Raw genomic sequence first — 13,336 nt, 5'->3', positions numbered from 1 at the left:
GGTTTGAGCCTCGTGCCACTGCTGTAAACCAAAGCCAGAGCCCTCAGATCTCCGGTTAATATTATGAAAACGTTAAACTCACCGAACACAAATCCTTGTCCTCGTCGTCCACGTATTACTCATCGTCTTCCTCGTCCTCCTCCTCGTCCACCTCCGACCACCTCCAACCACCGCCAACCACCTCGGGTCATACCTTGAATAGTAATAAATGTTTTCAGTATAAGAACACATCAAAAATATTGTGTAAGGATAAGTATAATTAATTAATAATATAATAAATTTTATCAACGCATTTATAGCTACTGTGTATTTCTGGATAGTTTACTGTCATTCAGCAACAATAATCACTTTTTATTGTTTTAGCGGATATAAAGTAGGCGATGGAGTTCGAGCAGAGCAATTTCTATTTCTCGCGCAAATGTCAAGTGTTAAGAAAAGCGAAAAAAAAAACGCAATAAGCGTATGACAGTTCGCTGGTGTGTTGCCGCGCCGAGGTCGGTTCTCGTTGCTTAATGTCATGACGGTGATAGTGATGTCGTTTAAAACCAGTAAATTTCAATTTACATGGGATTACCAAATGTCGTTTATAATTGGAAGTCGATAAGAATTCTGTACGTCACGGTATTGGTAATGAATACAGCCGGGCTGTTGATAGTGGTGATAATGATAGTGTCAGCGGTTCGACTCCGCCTTGGTTTTGGGGAGCATTTGGACCTCATAGAACCAGGCGAGGGCAATGTCTGGCCAGGAATAATCTTACTCACCGGTTTCATCTGCGCACCAATATACACTATCGGCGTTAGGCTTTGTCTCCATCTACGGTACATCCTCTCAGACACTTTACCCCGACTGAACAACGTCCTCTTCGTCCACTGCCTGCTGTGCCTAGCCTCGACGATACTGATAGCCGGATTAAACGCCGGTGCCGTAGTCCACATGGTCAACTTAAACACGGAGGCGAACAGCGAACACGGGATCATCGAAGCTATGAAACGATATGCCACCGAAATTGTGTCTAAGGTTCGCGTCGACACCGTTCAAATAAACTTCAGGTGCTGCGGCAGCAAGTCATTTAAGGACTGGTTTCTGATACCCTGGACGGAACGCAACCCGGAGACTAACGAAGCGAGAGATTAGTGGGTTTAAATTCATCATCACAGTTTTATCACAAGTCCTTGTCATTGTCATCGCGATTTTCATCTATATCAATTGGTACTGCACTCGTACGTCCATTTTCCGACACTACTACCTTCCGATAGTCACCCTCCTAATTCCCCATCAGCAACGGAAGCCTCCCGTTATCAACCGACGTTCCGTTCTCCTGTTGCGCGACAGATCTGCTGATCCCGTGCATCCACCAGAATATAATGAAACCCAGTGAGGTGTTCCAGTATCGCCCTGAGCACGGACTGACAATATCGACGAGTGGTTGCCACGACAAGGTGCTGAGTCACGCTCGTTACGTCGGTGGTCTGATCACGCTTGGTCTGGTCTTGATGGCCATTTACCAGGTAAGTGTGTCGGTGATAGGAATTTGCATCCAGAACCGGCCTTGTATTACTACTGACCGAGAAACACGGCGAATCAATCATCTTGCACCCCTTTCCGAAGATGGTGCTGGCGGTTTTGTCCCGACTATTGCAGACCGCGCACAGCAACGCCCTTTACATTGGTCCCAGAAGAAGCCATTACCTCGGCTGGATTCTAGGCAGCATGCCTAGTCCGGAGACTTACGAGCGTCTGGTTCACGGGTCCGCGGATGAAGCCGGATTCCCGATACTCGAAGAGACCGAGAAGAGCCTCTGCGACGAATACGAATCGCCGAAAACACCGGACCTCGTCGTTAGTACGGAAGGCCTGATCGAAGAGGATCAAAAGTCGTCGACGTGTAGCTGCAAGCAACCGGCTATTCCGACCCCGCCTCCGTCCCCCACGATCCGCGTGGTAGGCGTCAACTGTGCCATGCAGAAGTCGTTGCCGCAGAAAATCGTTCCCGCAGAGAAGAGACCAAGGCCCGATTTTATTATACCAAAGAAGATGAATAAGAAGAAAAAGAGGAAGAGGCCCGCGAGCTCCTCGAGCGCTATGGGACTGTCCAGGAACACGACCAGCAGCGATTGGAAGTTTAGAAAGATGCGAGGGTCCCCGGAGTGTCGGGTATCAGAATCGGGGTTCGATAGGGAGGATGGAACAACGGACTCCTCATCCTCCTCTTCGGGGCAAAAATCGGCGTCACGGGACTCGATGGAAGAGGAGGACGAGATCCGGCTAAAGAAGTTCTGCCGCGAGCTGTCTACCGAGTACAAAATGAGCCCGTATTCTCAGCAGCGTCGGGACTTCAGCGAGCCGCGGTCCTGCAGGATAACGGACGACGGCAGATCCCTCAGGAGTCGCGTCTGCGCCCGATTCAACCCCTCCGACGCCTACGGCAGATTCAGAGGCACCGTTCAGGACACGATGATGCGAAGGACTGCGCACCACCCTCTGGAAACCCCGCCGCCGATCCCGATTTCCAGCGTGCAACGCCCGCTTCGAACCGCCGGGATTTCCCGGCCGACTCCCGGAAGCCGCCCGCCGATACCAACCTACGTCCCGAACCCCAGGCCCCCCGTAACCCGGATCTGCCCCCGGATTTCCGGCAGCAATCAGGCCTCTCGGAGAACCGTTAATTGTCCCCAGAATCCGCGTTTTCACGAAACCAGATTCAATAGCAGATTTTCGAACCTACAGGGCAACCCGAAACCCCCGAGATTCAACGGATGATGATCGCGCAGGTTTCACCCTTTTTTACTCTGAATTTTCAACCGTGAGATGCGGGAAAATTTTTCCCTTAACGCGCTTCATCCGCAAACTAATATCAACGAATTTATGTCTAGGCAGAATATAATATTTACATACCAATTGCGATACAATCTTAATAATTCTATTTATAATTTATTTTATGTTCATACGCTTTTCTTGCTTCTTTTAATCTTGCTAAGAATTCAAATATACTATAATATACATGTATATTGTATGTATGTATACGTGTAATATGGAATTTATATAAGAGCATTTTTGTAATTCAATGTAATACTATAACAATAATGTAATATTAATAATAATAATAATAATAATAATAATAATAGTACAACTATAAGCAATGTTTGCTGTCTTGATTAATTTTAGTTTTTACCTATCAACGCTTTCTTCATTATTACTTTGCTATGTACTAGTAAAAAGCGAAGCAGTGAAATTTATTCTTATATAATGAAATTCTATGTTTGCAATACTTTCTTCCACTTTGATATACACTTTTCATTTTCATCGCTCTAATTACTGTCATACATAGCGAATAAAGAATATACATATATATATATAAACTCGTATTTATGCGTTACGATTAATATTTGACGCTGTAATCGTATAATGTTAGTTACACAAATATATCGTCGATAAGATAGATACTCGTAAAGATGATTTCGCGAACGGAGCGAAAGGAACTAAAAAACCAATCCAACCGTTGATCCCAGCAAAATTTTTTCTGGTATTGACAAAACTTTTCACTTTACTATTATCTTTTTCAGTTCTTTCGCTGTTCAATATGTGCAGGTTAAGATGTATATACATGCATACATACATATATATATATATATATACACATGTATATATGTATAATATTGTAAAAATGAATACGTTCGTTACATAATATATTTATTATTGCTTAGAGGTATTTATTATTGCGATAATTATACATAATATACAGAGAATCTTGTGTATACAGTATGCATAATATTATAACGTCAAGCCCCGTGCCACGTTAATTATCATCGTTAATTAATACCTCTCATCATTATTCCTTTTCGTTGCTCATTTTTACAAATCAATAATTATTATATCCAGATTCATCTTTTCTCTTTTCCGTTTATCAACAGCTGTATATATTAAATTTGCAAAGCATTGGAAAACGTGGCTCACAGGACTTGCGTGTAAGTTACGGAAGAGGGTGAGAGGCATACATATACGTATATATGAAACGAATTGCGAAAATTTTGCAAAAAATGGGAAACCTTGTGTACGGAAAGAAAAAGAACTTTCGACGTAGGGAAGAGGACGAAATTTGTTTGCTTCGAGTTTCCTTCTTTTTCTTTCTCACTTGATTTATTTGTTCTATTCATTTTTTTCTTTTTTTCGCTTCACCTCGACTCTCTCTAAAATTTATGTTCCTACGCCATGCATACACACACAGACAAATATGTATAGTCGAGAGACGAACGGATAGAGACAAGACGGACAGACAGACAGACAGACAGACAGACACAGAGATAGACGGACACGTATATCGTAATATAGAATATATGCTTAGATAATAATAAGGGTGCATGGAGCAAATAGGGTGTGTATGCGAAAAAGACTATTTTGACACATTATTGAAATTAAATATTATAAATAAATACTAAATACTATATTAATAATAATGACGGTAGTAATATTGCAATTGATATTTGTGTGTGTCGCAGATTGATTATTATCAATAATTATAAGTATAAAGATAAATATAGCATTATAGACTGTTGTAATATTGTTCGTTACAACAGAGATGAGATGAATTATTGAAAAAGAAAAAATAATAGATAATAATAATAATAATAATAATAACAACAACAACAACAACAATAATCAAACTAATGAGAAAATAAACAAATAAACAAATAAAGGTTATATTATGTATTATTTAGGGTATGTACCGTACAGATTTAGCCAAATTTAAATATCATCATTATTGTTTCATGTAAATAGTATGTTATAATACATTATTACCGCCGGTATAATTTGTGTATGCATTTATCATACACGCCTTTTGAATCGGTATAGAACGCGGGACAGAAATATCTACTTTATTTATTTATTTATTTATTTATTTATTCAGCTGTTTTTGTTTATTTGTTCAAATATTACATTCTCGTTTCTTTGTTGTTTTTTTCTTTTCTTTTTTTTTTTTCTTGTAATTCCCGCATTATTCCGAGCTACTGATTTTCGCAATTAAGATTACGATTATTATTTTCTTTCTTATAACCGGGTTTACTTCTTTTCATTCGATTTAAGCTTTCATTTATTTATCCATTTGCTTATTGATATTTTTTTTTTTTGTTTCCCGGGTGAATAATTTTTTTTCAACTATCAACTTGACGTTCTAATACCACCGTTACTGAAAATTCGCGGTCGCGGAACACCGGATATGTGATATATATACGTACATACAATCACAGCTGTTTGCCCATCACCAAAAACCGCTCAAGTTCTCGCAATAATAATAATAATAATAATAATAATAATAATAGTAACAACAATAATAAGAGTAATAATTTAGCCTCGCTATTCATTATTATGATATTTTATATACCTATATACTAATATGGTAAGTATATTATAATAAAATATTATTAAGTTTCAACAATTTTTAGTTCTTTCTTCTTCTACTGTTCGTCTCTATACTGCATAGCCTCGAACGAAATTTTCTATATCATAATATTAATTCATCGTCTTTTTTTTTTAGAATTTCTCTCCTGCACCATCAATTTTTCGAGTTTTTTTTTTTTTTTTTAAATTTTTGTTTCAATTCGTTTTTATTTTGTTTATTTTTTTTTTTTTTCTGCTCGTATGATATAATATTCTTATCAATATGGAAAAGTTTTAAAATTTTTTAATTCAAATAGTGCAGTGATAAACTTTGCATTATTATATCTGTTTTAATAATTTAACAAGCAACTACTTGGAAATCGAAATCGCTTATATATAATAATAATATATATGTATAACTTGGCCAGCGATTGCGAAAAAATTTTATACACACGAACGCTAGGAGATGCTTCAAATTTTTATATTATATCAATAATAACGTATTATTATTATTATTATTATTATTATTATTATTATTATTATTATTATTATTATTATTATTACTATTACACGTAGAATTTAAAGCGGTAAACTTAACTTTATTTATTATAGATATTATATACACATTTTATTTACATTTATTTTTCCCCCCTCCCCCGTTCATTATTTCAATCCGACGCGTATTTATAATAACAATAATAAAAACGATAACATTTTTTTAACGCAAATATCAATTCTCACGCGTTTCACTTTTCAAGCTCGACGACTGATTTTTAAGGAGAAGAAAAAAAAAATAATATTGTTTTCACAGCTTTTGCGACAAACGAGAGAAACAATTTGAAAGGAAATTGTGCGAAATTGAGGAAAAAATAATGACCGTAACGTAGAATGTTGTTTTATTTAATTATGTATGTAATTAACGTTTAGCGAAATAAGAAGAAAAAATCGAACGTACTTTCGTTGCCTAATTTTTTTGCCTCAACCTGCGTGGTAATTACTGTTGTTTTATTTTTATTTTTTTTTTTTTCTACTCACTCGATTCGTCGTCATTATAAATACACAATCGCCGTTGCCTTCGACAGCATCTAATCGTATTCAAACAAGAAGCTAATCAATGTAACACGCATATCGATATATGTCTGAATTTTTTAAATTTCTCTCGCACAACTAATCGTCGTTCATCATGTATATATAGGTATATACACATACGTATACATACATATAATTATGTATGCATAAAGTTGAAATTATTCATTTACTTGTCTTCTCTTAATAATACTATATATATATATAGTCAAGGTATATTAATAATTTTCTCTAATAATAATTCGATAATGACGCATACAATAATATCATAATAGTATAATGATAATACGGGGTATTAATAACAGAATACATATATCTATTTATATTTCTTTTTTTTCCCCCATCACTCTTCTCCTTATCATTTCTTCGTCGTTTAATGCGATGATAAAATGAGAAAGAAACAAAAAAAAAACCAAGAAACGAAAATAATAATAACAACAATAATAATAATATTGCTCCATCCCGCAGTAACAATTCTCAATAGTTATATCTTTGTATGTTAATATTCGTGTAAACAAGCCGTATTCATATAAATAGCCCAGCTGTTTAAGTTTCCCTATATTGGGCTAAAATACTAAGGTGTTGTAACGCATTTTTTTTTTTTTTTTTTTATACTATATATATCACTATATACTACATTATTACGTAATAATAATAACAATGTAGTTATAGGCTAAAAGATTAATTAAATCAATATTTCCATCGTTTCATTCTCGCTGTAACATTTCTTCTTATATTTTTGCCCACCCACGCATAGTATACAATATATTATATATAATGTATAAGTAACAATTTTTTCAAGCAATCGCCGAATACGGGACAAAATGATTTTAGAAAAAAACCGATATGAAATATTTTTGTTAGCAGAATGGAAAATCTAGGTGATACAACAATAATTCTCTCTCTCTCTCTCTCTCTCTCTCTCTCTGTTTTTCAATATACATACACATATATGTTTAAAAAAAAAAAATTAATCTTAATTTTTTTCTTCGTTCTCTTCGTTATACATTAACGTATAGATTTTATTCTTACCCGTATATGATGAAATTATTGCGATCGTTGGTGTCGTATTTTACACATTATCTTTTTTCTTTTTATCTATTTATCTCTCACTCTTTGAACATTCTCTTATCGTATAAAACATCGATTAAGTTAATATACCGCGCTGTACAAATTATACCTATATACATATAGGCTTACGATTAATTCATATTTCGTTAAACTACTTTTGATTTCGTCTGCATCAATTTTATCAAACTTTTAACCCATTTTCATTTCTATATCAATTCTTTATCAAGGATTTATAGTTGTTTTCAAGTTTGTTTTTTTTTTTGTCGCGTTGAGAAAATCTAAGATTACGACGAAGAAGAAGGATAAGAAGGAGAAGAAGAAGAAGAAGAAATTAATGTTCAAAAGGCAAGAGCAAAAACTAGAAAGAGACATTTTATAGAATACGTTGAACGGTTGATTGGTTTCGGCGGTTGCTCGAAATGATGTTACCACTTAAATACACGATACACGCTTTCCGATCTGTTTTTTCGTTAAAATCTCTGTACAATTTCTTATCATTCTCTATAATTCTTTCCAATGCAATTACAATATGTATATTTAACAATTTACAAGTGTCGATTATTATTTGCTTTTCTTTTTACTTTTTTTGTTCGTTTGATTTGTTCTTGGAGTTAATCTTACCGTGATCTCGCACATAGTGTGTGTGTGTGTGTGTATGTGTGTGGCATATAATAGTAATAAATAATTAATAAAATAACGTTGAAAACCCCAAAGAGCTTGTCTCGAGTAAGTCGACCGATTAATTGGGAAAACAAAATTGACGACAGAAACGATGAAATATATTCACCTAACGTGTACGTTTTTTTTTTTTTTTTTACTTCTCCTTTTTCGAGATTTACCGATCACCGTCGATTCATTTTCTATTTCGAGAGTTTAAGTAGCAATAACAATGATAATGATAATGAAAATTATTCAGACGTACAATAATATTGTTCCAAGTATGTAATGGGTAAATTTATGTGTATATATATATTATATATTTATGTATATTATCCAATCTGTTTGAAATATTAGTGTATCTTTTCCTTTCTCTTGCTCTTTTTGGTACTTTTTCCTTTTTTTTTTTTTTTCAATTTTTCTTCTTCAATTTTCGTCGAAGAAAATCCAGTAATAATTATACCTCAACTTGTATGTATAATAACAAGTAATAATCAGAATAATACTAATAATGTTAATTACAATTATAATTAAGTATATACATACATATGTGTATATATATACGTATGTATACCTATAGTAATAATAATAATAACAATTGTAGCGATTTATTACAAGTGTAACAATTGCCTGGTATATATATATGTATATTATAACAGATTCGAAGTTTGAAAGAGAAGCCATTAATATTGCGAGAAAAGAAGACAAAAAAAAAAACAAAAAACAAACAAACAACACACACATACATATACATATGTATAACATACGTGATAAGAGCGAGGAAGGAATATAATAAAAAGAAAAGAAACTGTAAATAAATGGTTCAAATAAAAATTTTGTCGATAAAAAAAAAATTGAAAAAAATTCAGCAGCATGACAGCGTCAGCAGCAGCAGCAGCAGCAGCAGCGGCAATTGTTGTTGTCATTGTTGTAAATTATTCAACAATTATTCACATCGCATGCTGTGTATATATTTTTGTAGCTGGGCGAACTTAACTGTTTCCTTTCTTGATTTTTCTTCCGTTGAAGTATACATAGGTATATATGCGTAGGTATTATGGTTGGTATATAGTATAATAGATATATAGATATATTGCGGCGTGTGTGTGATGTACAAGTATCCCTTTCGAATTTATTTTTATTTTTTTTTTTGTTTTTTTTTTTCTCGTCGTATAACACGCAGGTGAATTTCGACGTGATGTTAAAGAGCTAGAGAAGAGTTTTCTTGTTTGCTGTGAATGAAAAATCTGTATATATTATAAATATACGTATTGTATAGTTGAGTCGGAGTTGTGATGTTAATAGTAATTGGAATTATTTCAAGGAACAGTTTCTGCAAACAAAAAAAAAAAAAAAAAAAATCGTTGAAGAGGTCCTCGTAAATTTGTTATATTATTGTATAAAGGGAAATTTTTTTTTCTCTGCCTGAGTAAATGATTTCATCTGTGGGATGAAAACGGGGAAAGAAAATGATGATGATGTCATTTTGTTTCTTGTTGTTCTTGTTTTTTTTTTGTTTTTTATTTCTACTTAAAGAAAAGATCCGGAGAAAAATATTGAACCGAACGTTTTTTTTACCATGAAACAAAAATGAGAAACCAATTCTACGAGTTTACTCTTACGCATTCAGGGGTAGGTGATATATTGTGTAAATATATTTACATATGCAAATATTACGGGAAAATATTACCAATCACGAAATAAATCCTTGCATTTTTTTTTTTTTTTTTTTTCTTTGTCAACGCGTAAAACGACGATAGTAATAACAACGACCGAAAAATGAATATCGGAGTGACGTGTTCGATGATAAATTTTTCACATATGTATGAATATAAGTGTATAACGAAGGGATATGTCGGTTTTCTTCTCATCGACATTGTGTATGTAACATGTGCATAAACGTAAGTGTATGTATAATATTGTATCGCGTCGGTTTTGCGCACAAGTTGAGCAACAAATTGTACGGTGAACAATTTGTTTCGAATAGTTCGAAGGTTGGTAAAGATAGAATAAAAAAAAAAAAAGAAAGAAAAACTTGCGTTGTATGCTACTGAAATTTTTGAAAAATATTTGAAATTTCCGTGTCACATCGGATGTGCAAACATATGTTTCTAATATGTATCACAATGTAGTACGAGAAGGCGTGAATGTGAATCATTTTCGATCTTTGCCTCAAGTTTGAGGATAAAAGGTGCTGAGAAAAAAAAAAAAAAAAAAAAAAAATAACAGTAATTGAAAAACGAACGACAGGGACTGAAAAAGCACACAATAATGAAGAAAGAAAAGAAAATACACACTGATCACGACAGACAATAGAATATCATTATTGCTCAATGCGCTTATTATATTATTTATATATATATAATACTGTAGTCCATCGATTATACACGTCAATATTCATGCCACATACACATAATATGTATGCTTTTATAAAATTTAAACATGCGCTACATGTTCTATTCGAAAGTTTGAGAGAGAAAAAAAAAAGAAAAAAAAAAAAATTGGGATCACGTTTCGATCAAATTTGAAGTTGAACTAAAATCGTGGTATGCAACAATCATTAATGATGCTACAACATTTACACGAGTAAGAGGGGTGACAAAAAATTTTTTTTTCATTGGTTGAGAAGAATTATAAATTATAACAATTAATAACAATATCGATATCATACAATATTTAATAATTTAAACGTAGATGTATATATAAATATATAAATGGAGGACCTCTTTTTGATCGATGATTATAATCCCGTGTTTAGGAAGCGGAAGTGAAGGCGCAGAAGATGAAGGAGGTGAAGATGACGAATAGCGTCAATAATCATCGTCCGTCCGAAATGTATATTTTTTTCTTTTCTTTCGGTTTTTGTTTTTTTTCGGTTTTTTCATTACTACGTTTTTGTTTGTTACTCATTTTTTTCTCTTACGACTTGAGCAGCTTGTTCGTACGCTGATTGGCCACAGCGATCCTCGTTTCGTTGGACTCCCCCTATACACCACACACACACGCAATATAAATTTTCTTTTTCACTTTTGTTTGGATCATGTTTTGCAATTTTTTTTCCACTTGTCGTAGAATTGGAAGAAAAAAAAAAATATACACATGTATACGTGCACATAATTTAAAGGATAAAATTGAATAATTTTTAGCAGAAATTTCATTCGCGCAAAAAAACCGAAGTCAAATTTCATCGATTCGAATCAAATAAAGCAAAACAAAATTTTCTACGTTGTTCCTTTTTCCATTTTTTATCTTCAACAATCTTCCCGTTTTTGTTTTCGTTCTTTCTTCCTTTATTAATAATATCATAATTTTCTTTTTGTCTTTTTCTCGCAGTATTAGTCGACACCAGTATTTTGGGATGTAAGTTTTTTTTTTTTCCCCCCAATAATATTAATTACGATGATAATAATATTAATAACAACAAGAGTAATGATGACGACGACACCGATTAAACAAATAACGACAAAGACAATAATAAAAATAAGTTTAATAATGCCGTCGGTTAGGAACGTCGCGAATGTAATAATAATAATAATAATAGTAACAATAATAATAATAATAATGATAACAGTAAAAATTACTTAATCAAGTTACGCGAGAAAAAAAATCCGATTATAAACGGAGATTGGCAGGTCGAGGAACTTTGAAATTTATGTCGAAATATCGAAGAGACGGGGGGGGGGGGGGGGAGCAAAAAATTAAAAACAAACACTATTTTCCAAACTCCACAAATTCTCCCGATAATCGTTTAAGTACAATAATATTATGTCTATTATAAATATTAATCTATACTCCGAAATTAATATAATTCCGAAATTACGGGAGGCGAGGAAGGAAAAGTGAAACCGCGAAGCAATCGCGATTAATTGATTATTACGTTATACGGTGGATTAAATAATATTATTAGTTACGAAGCAATAATAATAATAATAATAATAATAATAATAATAATAACTGATAAGGTGTAAGTATGACGGGATATATACATATACATGTGTATCACGTATACATTTCTACATGCAGATACGTGTCGGCAAGGTGTTGGGATAATATATAAGTATAGTAATAGATATATGTGTAATAATAATGATAATGATGATAATAATAATAACAACAAAATATCTGAATTTCGATTTCATTAGAACGTATTCTCGGGGAAACTTATTTAAGTAGCTGATGAGCGCGTTCGTTGGCCACCTGTATCCTCGTCTCGTTCGACTCTCCCTGCGTATTGAAATTCACACAAGAATAAAACCAATGCAACTTTGCGTGATACGAGTGCAGAAAAAGATAATAAAAGAGACAAAAGAGGAGTGAAAAAAAAAAAAATTAAAAAAAAGTGTCAAAATTCATCACGTCTCATTTATTATTTATCAATTAACTTATTTTTGTTAGATATTATATGACTTTTCCTCAACCTCGACCGCGAATATTATTACGTGAAAGTCATTCCATCAGAGTCCACGAAATTCCACGATTTATATTTTTCTTCTAATTTTTCCTCGTTGAAAAACAAGAAAAGACAACGATAATTACACCGATGTATTATTTTCGACACGTTTCAAACTGTGCGTGTATGTATAATTTTACTTACCCTGTCAGCAGAGTCGTTGTCTGTGTTTTAAAGGATCAATTGATATTACACACGTGAAAAAAAAAAAAAACCGGTTGAGATGTACTAGAAAATTGTAATTGTACCAGAAACGGCAACACTGACAGTCAATGACGTTGAGCGCCTGTGCACTTCCAGAATTGGGAAAGAAAATAGGGTCATGTATGGCTTGCGATTAGCTGAGCCATCGGCAAATTTTATTCGGTCAATTACACGAATATGAAACTACAGAATACTCTGTGCAAATTGTGAAGCTTTAGTTATTTCGCAAGGACTCTATATACCGCAAAAAATGAGACGAAAAAAATATTTTAAAACTAAATACGGCCCGCTCAGAGTGACGCGTTATCTTCCCACCAGATGACACAGCTATACATTTTCCTTCCCGATTGACGAGAGCGAGGTTACGCTGTGAATCGTATTTCGGCTCGTGCGATATAGGCGAAAATTATGTTTAGGAAAAAAAACAAAAAAGAAAAAAAAAAAGTGGAGTCTAACGGCTTTTCACTAATATTATATATACATTGAATA

At 33.6% G+C, this 13,336-nt stretch overlaps 1 protein-coding gene across 5 annotated transcripts in view; it reads right to left on the bottom strand.

Annotated features, from left to right (window-relative positions):
• Window positions 1–4,912: 4,912 nt before the first annotated feature.
• Window positions 4,913–13,336, bottom strand: part of Snap25 (Synaptosomal-associated protein 25kDa) — a 44,417-nt gene continuing 35,993 nt past the window's right edge. For all 5 annotated transcript variants that reach the window (XM_046636402.2, XM_069137779.1, XM_046636403.2 and 2 more), the window contains one exon: window positions 4,913–12,417. In XM_046636402.2, coding sequence (XP_046492358.1) covers window positions 12,355–12,417 — 63 coding nt within the window. In that variant the 3' untranslated portion in view covers window positions 4,913–12,354. The remainder of the gene's footprint in view (window positions 12,418–13,336) is intronic.

This window comes from Neodiprion pinetum, chromosome 7 (assembly GCF_021155775.2).
Source record: "Neodiprion pinetum isolate iyNeoPine1 chromosome 7, iyNeoPine1.2, whole genome shotgun sequence".
In the NCBI taxonomy this organism is placed as follows: Eukaryota; Metazoa; Arthropoda; class Insecta; order Hymenoptera; family Diprionidae; genus Neodiprion; species Neodiprion pinetum.
The sequence above is the reverse complement of the archived record's forward strand: the minus strand, read 5'-3'. Positions and strand labels throughout refer to the sequence as shown.